At 44.6% G+C, this 13,544-nt stretch overlaps 1 protein-coding gene across 1 annotated transcript in view; it reads right to left on the reverse strand.

Moving 5' to 3' along the window:
* The window catches only part of LOC139201783 (reelin-like), an 87,156-nt gene that overhangs the window by 57,376 nt on the left and 16,236 nt on the right, over positions 1-13,544 (reverse strand). The window contains exon 2 of the mRNA XM_070831199.1: positions 10,073-10,180. Within this exon, the coding sequence (XP_070687300.1) occupies positions 10,073-10,180 (108 nt within the window). The remainder of the gene's footprint in view (positions 1-10,072; positions 10,181-13,544) is intronic.

Consider the following 13,544-nt stretch of genomic DNA (forward strand, 5'->3'; position numbering starts at 1 on the left):
GCAGGACCATTAAAGGCTCATATTTCATGTGGCAATTCTTAAACCCTGTCATAAGCCTATTGGAGCATTAACATGTGTTATTAAAAGCCTGTGAATGTATGGGAATCTGTCAAAAGCCAGAATAATGCCTCTGTCAACATGTTTCAAGAGAAAGACACACAATGGCAACATAAATGATACATCACAACAGTACTGACAGCCTGAGTAGGGTCCCCATACGCTTTGTGCTGCTGAATGATCCATTGCTATGTGTGTATGTGTGTTTCTGTGTGTTTGTGTGCGCCTGTTGTGTTGCATTCACTCCGTCTTCCCAACACCATCCTCAGCTGGTCAGTCGCACCACTGCAGGGTCAACGCATGACAACCCGACTCTGATCTGCCATTGGCTGAAATGGGCATCCATCTCAGCATCTGTCAATCACACTACCATGGAGATGGGTTGGCAGCGTTGTGGTGATGGCAGGGGTCCGGCACAGTTCTGCCAGGAGGAAGCTGTGTGTTAATATGGGTGGTGAAAGATGCCAGTGGCCAGAGGGAAAGGGGGTAAAGGACTCTGTGGGAAAATGTGAGGGGGGCCGTTTGCCACATGAATGAAAGAGAGTTTAACTGGCAGTAAAGGACACCTGGAGGTCTGCTGAGCTGTATATGTGTGTAGGTGAGCATGCGCGAGAGTGTGTATGAGACACTTACAGTGCATATGTATATGTTTACATTATTATGCTTCTCCATGTGTGCACAGTGGGTTCAATTGCTTGGTGAAAGAGGCCATTTGTGTATATATAAAATGTATGTATTTGCAGCCTGGCTCTGAGCACCAAACCAATTTTTGCCCATATGCAGACATTCACAGAACAATTGCTCTTTCATTTAGGCTTCCATTGTATCTCACACAGCATCCATCATCCATAAACTCGTGAAGGCAAGGCCACACACACCCACACCCACACAAACACACAAAGCTGGGGCTTATTGTAGGAGCTGCCAGTATGGGTCTAGCCAGCTGAAAGAGATAAAGTATTGTGCTGAATGTATGTCATATGTGAACAATTATTTAATACTCTACTAATATAATAATGGCCTATTCCTCTGTTATATGTCCAATGCATGTTGCATCTATCAAAACAATTAATGAAAAAAATATGAATGAAAAAAAGAAGCATTTAGACCAATGTTTGAGGCTGCATACTGTTTCCTTTCAATGATCAAGAGCTACAAGCCTGGCAAGCATGAATGATAAATGGAATACAGGAACACTACTGGAGCATAATATACCCCCCTGAACTAATGTGTCATAATTGAAATGAATGCTGTTCTGAATCAAACAAGTGTTGTGTGTTCAGAAGCCCCACCCTGCATGATAGATGGGACTTCTCCGTCTCTGCACAGCTCTGCAATCCATCTCAAAGTCACATTCACATATTTTCACATGCACGTTCACATACATATACTGTAGTATACCCAAAAGCATGTATGCATGCACACCTGCCATTTGCATTGCAGAGTCCACTTTAACAGTTCAACAAAATCCAAATTCTTATTTGCATGGTTTTGGCCACCATTCCTATCAGCGATAATAACACTTTGCTTATAGTTAAGTAATAGCTGAGAATACCACAGCATTGCTGCAACAAAGTCAGACAAAAGCAAAACCAATCAGACAATCAGACAATCAGACGTGTTATGAACAAGTAGTTTCAAAGCAGTTTCAAATAAATTGGAACCAAAGATGACTGTACCTGAAACGTTGGTTAAAATCCTTCGTAGGGATGCACGATATTATTGGCGCGTTATCAGTATCAGCCGATATTGGCTTTGAAGTACAAAATAAAAGGGGGGTATCGATATCGGTTAGCAGAGTTGCTCCCTGCTGGCCATCAGAAAGAATGCAGGTTTAAGACAGTCTTTATTTTCTCTTCCAAGCATGTTTGTCTAACTTGGGGGTTTTTATGATCAGACTTTTCATGATTTTTGGCAGGTCAAACTTTTTTTTCGTGATGTGGCCACGTTGTCAGAACTCTGGAATTTGGTGAGCACAGTGTTATCACTTCTAATAGGAAGGGTGGCCAAAACTATGAAAATTGAGTCCAAGTTGTATAAAACAGAAGTTCCCTTTCCCTTCCCCTTGTATGTTTTTATAGAGTCAAGCTGAGAAACTGGACTTTTTAAAACTGGTTTCAGTCCCAGGCTCAAGATGTGTGTGTGTGTGTGTGTGTTATGTAAACCATCAGGGTGAAATGTTCCTGAAAGGCCTAATTGGAGTGACATAGCTTAGCCTGGTGAGTACTAGTGGTGTGAGGCCTGTGGAGCAGCACCCAGTGGAGGACAGCCAGCTCCATGCCCCAGGAGAAGCTTACCACACCGGGTGGCAAAGTCACCAAACTCCCCTTCCCCCACCGCTCCAGTCCTTGAGCACCCATTTCTTCTTCCATCCTTCCATCCATCCATCCATCCAGCCATCCATCCATCCATCCATCCATACGTCCATCCATCAGTGAAGCCCATGAGCGGCAGCCTTCTGTGGGTGTGTGTCATTGTAGCTTGGCAGGCACACACCACAGCTTTAACAGCAGACGCCAGGGCTAATTTGATTTTTAATTCAACACGACTCCTCGGCTAATAGTTTGAGCTGGGGATTAATTAATCTGATTTGACTTGTGCTAATTTCTTGCACCCACATCCCTGCTCCCCACCCTTCAATGCAGTAAACACATAAACTGGTGAGGCTGTGGTCTCGCAGGCTCTGTCCTGACACACATGTTGAGTATGAGAGATAGAGACCTTGGGCGACAGGTGAGGGACTAGTGGAAAGCCTAGGGAAAGCAAAGCATGGTGCCCGAGCTGCATTTGCATGTGTGTGTGTGTGTATATAGAGTTTGTGTGCACCTAATTGTGTTTATGGAGGAGGCTGGAGCTGAGCCTGGTCTGACAGAGGAGTGCTGGGAGGCAGTGAACTAATCACGACAACAGCCTGCCTCTTGTAAGGAGGGCATAACACAGAGAAGGTCATCAACTATTTTCGCTGCGAAAATATGGGTCAGATTGGATCTGGGTGAGTTGCTCACAGATAACTTGTATGTAACGCAAAAAAATGGGCCTGGCAGCGGAGCATTCCTATTCTTCTCTGAGGCTTTTAGAGGGTGGAGCGCCAGATCCAGTGAGGACCCTACAGGGAAAAACCAGTAGAATCACTAAGCTTCCTCATCTCACAGAGTCAGAGAGAGCACTTCCACTTTCTGCAAGGGAACTTTAAAAATGAATAGACCTCAGAGTGCAGCCCGGATGGCATGCACTTTGTGGAGAAGACTTTGTAAAATCACTTTCTCTCAGTTTGCACACCAAACCCACAGATGCCCACACACAGGTGCATGTGAAGGTATAGAGTATAAGGAGTTTTATATCACAGCACAACAAAGATACATTTCAAAGTCAGCTTGCCTCTTTGTTGAAATGATGCAAACCCACTAGTGTTCACAGAAATGTGTCAAACTGAGCAGTCTTTGAGTCAAAGCTTTCTCTATCTTTATTCTATCTTTATTTCTCTCTCCTCTCCCATTCTCTCTGGCTTGCAACCAACCTCTCTGCATGGCAGAAAATAACATTGCTCTGCTCAAGAGAGACCACACATGGGAGAAACAGCCTACGCCTGCTGCTCCCTCCTGCAGGATAAAAAAAATGAAAAAAAAAAACCAAAAAAAAAAACTGGCCAACATCTCTCACAACACTTTGAAATCTCTATCACAGTCAGTCCAGCTCCTGCTTTCCCTTATTTCTGGTCTCCCGTCACCCTGGACCTTTTTTATCATACATTTGGATGCAAAAAATACAGCAAAGAAAGGAAAAAGCACTCAAATGCTCAGCATGTGCATACAAATACATCTTTGCACTTACAAAGAGCAAACATAAAAAAACACTTGCACACACACAGACTCACACACACATACACACACGTATGCCTTCACTCACAGACACAAACATATGCATGAACATAGACACACATATTGAATACCACATGCACATACACATGTAGATGCAGCACACCTAGTGAAGCAGTGGGGGTTCAAAAAAGGGACTATGTTTTCAAGAGAGCTGGTGTACACTAAGTGAACCAGTAAATTCCCAGCAGCAGTGCTCCAGCAGGTCTACTGCACCATCACACCTGAGAGGCAAGACCTGTGCTGTTGGGATGTATGGCCAACACTAATGTACTGGTCCAGCGTCTGCTGTGGGTCTACCTTAAATTAATAATGGATTATGTTGTATTCTGTTTGAATTTCTTTGAAGGTGGGGTTGCTCTTCGCTTCTAAGGAGGCTTTGAGCATGGGAAGAAGCTACATGACATGTGATGCACAATCACCCAAGCCTTCTTCTGGACTCTGAGAGCACCCAAATGTTTAGCCACCTGTTAGCAGCTCCTGGGCATTGTGAGATTGTTGGGGGAGAGGGAGCAAGGGATGGGAAAGTCCTGTGCCAGCAAAGAAGGAAGATTTACAGCAAGCCGACCCAGCTGATCTCAAGTCTGATCTAACACTGTGCCGCAGAGAACACAAATCACCTCCCATACATAACCCTGCCCCTGACAACTCATTTCATCTTCTGCACTAATGAATTCATCATCAGGAGGGATCTGCCTCTGGGTGGCTCAGCCCTGAGCAGAGCAGGAGTAATGGCTTAGATAAGTCATCATCGTCATTATCAACATCACCACCACCACCACCACCACAACGAGCACCACCATGCCAGTGTTTAGCTCATAGTTCAGGAGCAACAGTTTGGCACTGTGCAGTGTCCTTGACAGACTTGCAACTGGGGAACTTTTGCAGTGTTCAAGGTTATTATAAGGATGGATGTCAGAGAAAATGTGTCACAGATGTGCATCCTAAGTGTGAGAATCAGCATGAGTGTGCGGATGTCAATGGAATTTGAATGTGTTATAGTATGAGTGGATAAATCACTGAGTGTGAGAGCTCTTGTGGTAGCAAGCAAGTCTATATGTGTGTGTATGTGTGCATGTATGAAGGAGTCTAAGCGGCGCAGTCAGGGAGCTGTCAGCAGAGAGCCAGGGAGCAGGCTGATCACAGGGCTGCAGTGCGTTTGAAGTCTCCCAGGGACTGACAGCTTCTCTCCCCATGGGAACCCCCTTCCCTCGCCCCTTCTCTCCTCCCTGCACCACCCTTTCTCTGTATCATTCCTCTTTATCCTCCATCTCTCCCTCCACAGTATCTCCTTCTCAGCTTTTCCCCACATCCCATTGATGGAGGGGTTATGCGGAAGCACACTTGCGCTCTCTTGGGACTGTTAGCACTTCCAAAACAATGCTTTGTTCAGTAGGAAACACACCTGTGAGTGTGTTTCTCCTTAAATACTGACATGATGAGCTGCCATCTCTCATAGTCTGACATTCTGGCTGACATTCAATCGCGCCAGGTGGCAAGAGGGCACAGAAAGCCAACCTTCAGCCTTTGGATGGATGAGTGTGAGAATGCATAATTGCGCATAATAAGAAGGATATAGCATCCACGATTGTGTATTTATATATGTCTATATTTGCTTGTTAAATATATGTATGCCATGATTAAGCTTTTGGCTGCGTACCCCCTCGAACCCCTCCCCCGCAGGTCAAGGTGCAGCAGGATTTCATCTCTGATCGCGCTGTGTGTTATCATGAGCCCATCCGTCATGAGGACAGAGTGTCGGCTGGATGTCCCTGTCACTAAGCTGTCCATTTTGTCAGACAGCCAGATCCATCATATTGAGATGGGGACTGATCCTTGCTAGCAGAAGCCAACCGCCCCGCAAATACATACAAATATGCAAATTAACGACAAAATAAACATCACCCTGCAAACGAGCCATCCATCAATGACCAGTTTCTCAGCAGCTCAGCATTGGCACGGCAACTCCAATCAGCCACTCCGTCAGAGGGAGTGATGGAACGCCATCCTCTCATCTTCTTTCTCTCCTTCCCCCTCCTTATATCATTCACATGCTGTCTCCCTTTCATTGGTCCCTCTTTGCCATTTTTCATGTACACTTTCTCCAATTTTCTCTTCTCACTGCCCACTAGCACTCAATCCCTTAATCTCAAACACTTCGTCAGCCCAGTGCTGGCATTTTTGCATATCCATCCCCTTCTCCTGTCTACTTTCAAAGCTCTCTCCTCCCTTCAAGTGCCTTTTGTTCATCATTGTAATTATAAGTTATCAGGGGACATTTATACTTGTTCTGTCATGAATGGATAATGATGTGATTGGAAACATTTTGGCCATTAGGGGAGCAAAACAGATCAGACCACATGTGACATTTCTTTCCATCCAGGCACTGGCCTGTGGGGTCCAACACATCACCTCATCATTGCTGTGTGACACACAACAGTGAACTGTTCTTGTGTAACCCAAACGAAATAAATCAAGATCACGACAATGTACAAAAGTCATTGTTTTCATCATAAAATCTTTGTAGACGCCAGTTTGAAAGCCGTGTGAGTTCCTTTCAGAAAGCCAAGAGGCTGGAATGGAAAGAAAGAGCTCTTAATGGAATAAAAGTCAAAGGAGGGAAAAACAGGGAGCAGTTGGAATTCTCCAGCAGCTGAGTCAGTCCAGACTCGTGTTGCTTTTCTGGCAATGTGTATAGACATCCCCTTCGCGTATGTTACACACACATGCATGCACATGCATACACATACAAACACACGCTGGGGCACACACACATGAAGAGTCTAAAAGTTTCACCGTAAAAGATGTTACAATGGTCTCTACTGAGCAATCAGGTTGTCATACTATGAATCACTGGACACAATCTTCCTCATCCATTAACTGTATATTGTGACTACATGAATCCCACAATAACATCTTGAGTCTTTCCTGCCAGCCCCCCGCACCTCGCAAAGAATCGTTGCTGCAGCTGTGCCCCAGCCAGACTAGTTTATCGGGCCCCTTGTGGGCACATTTATAAAGACCACAGTCAATTTACACTCGTGTGTTCTGCCTCTCACAACATTGTTTTAAGCTCCAGTTTGTCTGATTCGGCACTAGCCATAGCAAAGCAATTACAGCATCATAAAGGCTTGTGGTTAGCCACCCGGCGGCTAGTGGGGATCTCCTACCTTTAGGCAGAGGAGGAATGCGCCGTGGGCAACCGGAGCCGCATCTCAGCCCAGAAGCCAAAAACATGGCATTCCTCAGACTGCCCTGCCTGCCACCCCTAATGCTCCACTTCACTACTACGACAATGAGTGGGTGTTCTGACGACGCAGTAAAAAGTCAGTCTCTCAAAGCTTCACATTTTTATTACAAATGTAGTGTGAAGTGCTTTGTTATTCAGAGGGAGTGGAAGCCAATAAAACGCTCTCTTCTTTGTCTCCATGTCATGGTGTCTGTATGTGTGTGTGTGAGAGAGTATCTACATTAGGGCATGTGACAGAAAAAAAGACAAAAAGACAAAGAAAGAAGAGGATCAGTTGTATAGAGCATGTGTATTTGCATGCAGTGTGGACATGCACATGTACATGCGCTGGCTTTATGAGATTTCTGTAAAAAGCAGCGAAGGGTGACACAGAAGGCTGAGGGGAATTCTCTCTTTGGAGGCCAGTGTGCAGTCATCCTGTCTGCTCACTACAACAACTCTGACCACAACAACCACTAGACATCCTCACACACAGTATACAAAGACTAATCTCTCTGTCTCCACTGCTCCCTGCCTTTATCTGTTTATTCCATCTTCGTTTCAAACCCTTCACGCTCATTTTATGTCCACCTTTGTCTGTCTCCCTCTTTACCTCCACTGACTTCAACCCAGCAAAAATGAAAGATCTACTAACTTCAGCACTTCAGCGTCTTCTCTCTATTCTTTTTAATCAGTATCTTGTCAGTTCTAATCTCAAAAAAAAACATTCAGCAATCTTAATTCATCACAGATCTTCTCCCCGTGTGTGCCATCCTGTGGTGGCGGTGTGCTGAGGTTTCACTCTTCCCGTGCTGGGGTTCATGTTAGTTCCCACACTGATGCATCTGTCAGCCACATGTTCTCCCAGCCGACTGCCGCTCTTAACAGCTGTACACAGCTGGAGCGTGTGTGTGTGCCTTGAGTGTGAGTGGGTGGGTATTTCTTTATTGAATTCTATGTGTGTGTATGCATGTTGCAAGTCACGTGTGTCTGTGTCCCCTACATGCTTCCACTGAGGGGGATTAGAGCCGCACCCTCTCTTAGACGCTCAACACCACGCTCATAAAACTCCCTTGTGGAGTTGTGTGACCCTGTTGTCCTCACAGATCCCTTTATAATTGTCACAACAACAATGGACATCAAGCAGTGTCTCATTCCATTATTGTTCCACTGCATTATCTTCAAAGCATTTTGCTCAATCACTGGCTCCCTTATGCACAGCGGTGTCACCGGGTTTCCATGAGCTCACTGATTGAGTTCTCTCCCTCTCTGGGAGCATCCCTCTTCAGCCCTCCCAAGGCTGAGGAGCTTTCTCTCCACAGATGTGACACCCTGGTTTACAGACCAGCCTGGCTGGTGGTCCCTGACACTTAACGTATGGAGACTGTGTTGAGAAAATCTCACTAATAACTGTGCTGACAAACGAAGTAAAAGAAAAATAAAATAATAATAATAAAATTAAATAAAGTTCTTTAACCAGCATGGTGGCAGTAATAAACCACCCTTCTGTTTTGCCTTTATGAAAACACTGATTCTGTGTAGCTACATGAAGTCCTGAAGCCCACAGTGTGAGAGGATACAGGAGAATCAGAGCAGAGAGACACAGTGCAGAGAGCCCTTCAGCTGAGGACAGACTGAGTGACTGGTGCTGTAAAACCTGGACAGCATCACTGCGTAGCAGATTACACATACTGTAACGGAAGGCTTATTCAAACACACACCATGCAGAAACACACAGTCCCACAAGCTGCTGCCTATCAGTCTGAGCAGCCCTTCTCTTAAAACTTTTCAAATTAATGAGAGTGAAGCAAAGGTGACGCAATCCTTGCTTGGATGCCTCCCCAATAAACATGGCTGCCAAGACTGAAGAGCTGCCCTGGCTGGGGTGAAGTCAGCGTCTGAAGAACAGTGGAGTTAGTCAGGATAAGTGAGCCCACTGGGCAGCAGTTCTGGGCCAGTAGCCCTGTTCTCTGAGGAGTTCTTTATGGCCAGTCCCTCACCCCTAGAGAGCCCCCACCCCTGCACACTGGGGCTCCATCCGCACACATTTCATCTGAGTCTAGAAATCTTTATTGTGTGTCCTAAACCTTAATTCAGTTTCCTTGTCACTGTGTAATTTAACTGGCCTTGTCAAAACAAATCTATTTAACTTTATATTTTGCAGTATGTGGAATAAAGTAGAAGCAGACTGTAAATTTATGGACAGGAGTAAATTTAGATATGACGCAAAGAAAAATGCTTATTATTTTGAGAAAGTGGGGAATTGACATTTAGAATACTAAATTATCATGAGGAGTTAGCAGTTTTTACAGCAAACAAACAATAAAATGAATTAGAACCCATTTCCTAAATTCCAAATCCAAAATCATCATCCACTTCTTACTGTTAATAATGAAGTAATGATTCAGTATGAATTTGCATTTTAGTAAACCAAAAGCGAAGTCCAGTTTAACCAGTCCACTGCGCCATTTCTTGCAACTGAACGTTTGACGAGCTGACCTGATGATCACTAATATGTTCTGCTTTGTTATTTGAAGTTGTCTCTCAGAGGCCTCACATGCTTTTTGTGCTTTGTTTTCCAATTTCCCCTCCCTAATCTCATATTCAGTTCTCTGTTTTTCTTCTCTCAAGCATCAATGAAAACGCATCTGGCCGAACCCATGGTCACATCATCCCCACTCCTCATCCATCACGGCCTGTCACAACAGGAGTGGGGAAGTGGTCTTATGCTCATTCTGGGAACGGATGTGGATCACTGAGCTGGGTCGTGCTCAATGCGATACTCTATACTCTATAGTTCCAGCACTAAGATACTAGAGTATCTGAGAGTTTGTTTGTGCTCAAAGGCAAAGGCTAAGTTCAGCATTTAATGAGGGGCTTGTATTGGCACGAGGAGCATATGAAGACTTACCAAAGCCGAAGGCAGCTGGAGCAGGGATGGGAGCTGACTGGACTGGTGTGGAGGTGTAGAGGCCAGTCACCAGCAGACCATCAAAGGATACACTGGTAGAGATGGTCACTGAAGGGACACAAAAAAAGAAAGATGTTTAACATTAGTGTTACTCTCAAGCTTAATGTTACTGCAATTCAACATCCAGTTGGTTATGCCACAAAGCACCAAAGCAAAACAGCAATTGTTTCATGAATGATATAAATTATGAATCATAATACATTATCCTTTTCATGTTTCAGTCACCTTGTAGTTAACTCACAAGAGGACTGGAAGAAAAATTATATGTACCGCTTATAAGGTGTCAAAGATCGCAAAGTTATATTCACACTTCGTTTGCAAGCTACACGGATAATTAGTCAGCGTGATGTACATGCGTGTGGACGGGAAGTCTGGAAGTGTGTACACGCTGCAGCTCCCCAACATCCTGCTGCTAATGAGCACAGAGCTCAGGTGTCGACAAATTGAAATGTAAAGTGACCATTAACTGGGAGGCCAGTGAGGCCAAATGCCCTGCAGGGTGGAGAGGAAAGCACGCAGATGTGCAAGCAGGTGTTAAAGCAACAATGTCTGGCTTGAGGCACTTTTAAAGTAGTTGAACAAAAAATTGATATGCTAACATCACCTCACTGTCTGACTCACGGCCAATAGCTCGAGAATGTAATCTAAGTCGTCCTGAACAAATCACAGTGCTTTAATCAAAGCCTTTTCCTATTGACAGCCATATTAGAAGAGAGTGATGAGCTAATTGGCTGTAAACCTGATAGTCTTGTTAAGCCTCTATTCATCACAGGTCACTGCAAACAACCACAGAGCAGAAAACTGCCAGAGGTCTATTATCCAGCTGTACAGATCTGCAGCTTAGTGTATCCAGCAGCAAGTTAACTATTGATCTACCCGGTAAACAAAGGCCCTGAATGACGGGACCACAGAGACGGCTGCATCACTGGAGGAAAAGAGCTCAGCCACTGGACTGCTTCCAGCCAGACAGATCAGAGCACAGGGGAACAGTCTGTGGCTCGAAGGAGAACACACTCCCAAAAAATACAGTTTTACACTTTGTGGAATAAAATCTTTGCTGTGGGGAAAGATGGAGGTATTGTTACTTCCTGACCCGGGAATCCCCCCTGCTTTTGGGGGGATTGGAAAAGGAGGAGACACTTGCGGCATTTGGTGTGTTTTTAGTAAGCATAGCAACATGTCAGTTTGGTCTCACGGCGTTCATTCTTCTGGGCTTGGTGTCTTTCAATGTGGGAATCTGGGCAGAGCAGACTCCTGTGTGGCCCAGTCTGTCTGGGTGACTCCAATAACACGTCCTCACACAAGGCGCCCTGCATTTATGTGTGTATCTGAATGCGTGTGTTCCCCATGTGCATGTGCATGTTGGATGTGCTACGCCCCGTCTTAAGAGCACAGTTCTGCCCATCCCTCGCTTCTCCCCTCTATATCAAAGCCTCAATAATTCATTCCAACTCTCTTTATTATACTCAGACATTTCCTTTTCTTTTCTCCTGTCACGGTTTTTGCACAGAAATCAAGCTATAGCACAAATGCTGTAATATACTCTCTGCTCCACAACAGTATACATCACTAAATTACATGCTTGTTAAGGCTGCTCTGCCTAAGTCCTTAAGAAATGCCCACTTAAGTGACAGGATCCAAGCATATAGTTGACACTTCTTCCAAGAAAGCTGTGTAGTCCATGTTTTCTGCTTCTATAATGTACTGAAGTCTTCCAACTTCCAAAACACAAAATGAAGCATGATAACAGGATGAACATTATATACAGTATACATGCTGCATTGCTAATGATAACTTGGTTATCAAATCTTGGTTATCTCCATGAGTCTAACACGAGTAATATGGAATTCATTTGTATTGCTTTTTCTTGTCAGCTGCGAGCACTGCCAAATTCTATCAACATGTACAGCATGTAGAAAAAGCCGTATTGTGAAAAAGACAGATATTTTGCTTGGCAACAGAAGCATTATCATATTCAATCCATGTTGCTCAGTGCACCTCTAACACTGCAATGAAAAACAGAATGCAGGGAAAAGGCCTTCTCATTCAAACAAGCAATTATCATGTTCATGCTTTGCATGCATGTGCTCCTCTTTTATGCTATTTTTGCTTTCCAGATTACATTACCTATTCAACAAATCCATTCCAGAGTGTGGTGAGACAGGTTATAAATGTTTACATTATGTTGTATTGATCCAAGGCTGTGGCATGATGCAGTATTTAATGGAGTAATGGACTGGGTTTAATGCACTAAGTTGGACCAGGCTTCACCAGCCTCCAGACATACAATACATTCATTTCTACATTTCCACTGACCTGCATCATCAAGGTTACACACACCCCATTACACTCCACAGATGCTTACATATGAGCTACACACACATGCGTGCGCAGTCGTGTTTCCATCACTTTGGAGGGCATTGCATTGACTTACATTAATTTCATGGTTTTACCCTAACTCTGATAATAACCACTACGTGCCTACACCTAACCCTTACATCAGCCCAACTCTAACCTTACACTACCCTTACATTAAGCCTTCACCCCAAAATTTGATGATGTATGTTATGTGGCCCAAACGAAGGCGAGTCCTCACAATATGTTTGTGTAAACAGAAGTCCCTACAACATGAGTAATACATGGTACACACACACACGCACAAAAGACTTTTTTCTGCCTCCACCATGCTATTTCTCTCTTTATCCACCGATTAGACCTTTCTTCCAACCTCTCTCCCTCAGCCTCACTCCCATTTGAAGAATCATGGTAAAAAATGCTCTCTCCTGCACTTTCCCATCTACTCCCTTCTCATACATTTTCTGCTCCCTCGCAGCAGTGTGCATGCACTCTGTTTGATGTGGAGAATGGGGGGAGAAGAGTGGAGGGGAGGCAAAGCTAGGGGCGCAAGGTTACAATCGAAAAACAAGTTCAGGGGCGAAGAGGGATGGAGAGATAGGTAGTAGTGGAGTGGCCCACAGAGAGAAGCGCTACCTGATCAATACAAATGCAAGATCTAAATTATTTAGACAGGCCTCTAACACCTCTCTCTCACTCTTCTGTGGAACGCAGCAGACGGATGAACCAATCAGATGAGATCAGATGAGATCAGATCCAATCACCTGTGGGGGTGCTTCACACACAAACACTCACACACACACATAGATCTAAAGGAGGAGGCTGGCGGCCTTTGATGATAGCCTTTAAAATTCTTGTCCATACTTCATTTCTTAGTACTGTTCACTTGGCTGAGGGGGATGAGAAGCCATGAGGCGGGAATGGGGGTGAACTTTATTACCCACACTCTCATCCAACATATAAGACATTTTCTATGTACGTGAGCATGTGTGAGAGCACATGAGTGTGATATGTTCATGTAAACACGCCAGGCGTTAGGCTAGCACAGTTCATCCAA

This window comes from Pempheris klunzingeri, chromosome 5 (assembly GCF_042242105.1).
Source record: "Pempheris klunzingeri isolate RE-2024b chromosome 5, fPemKlu1.hap1, whole genome shotgun sequence".
NCBI lineage: Eukaryota > Metazoa > Chordata > Actinopteri > Acropomatiformes > Pempheridae > Pempheris > Pempheris klunzingeri.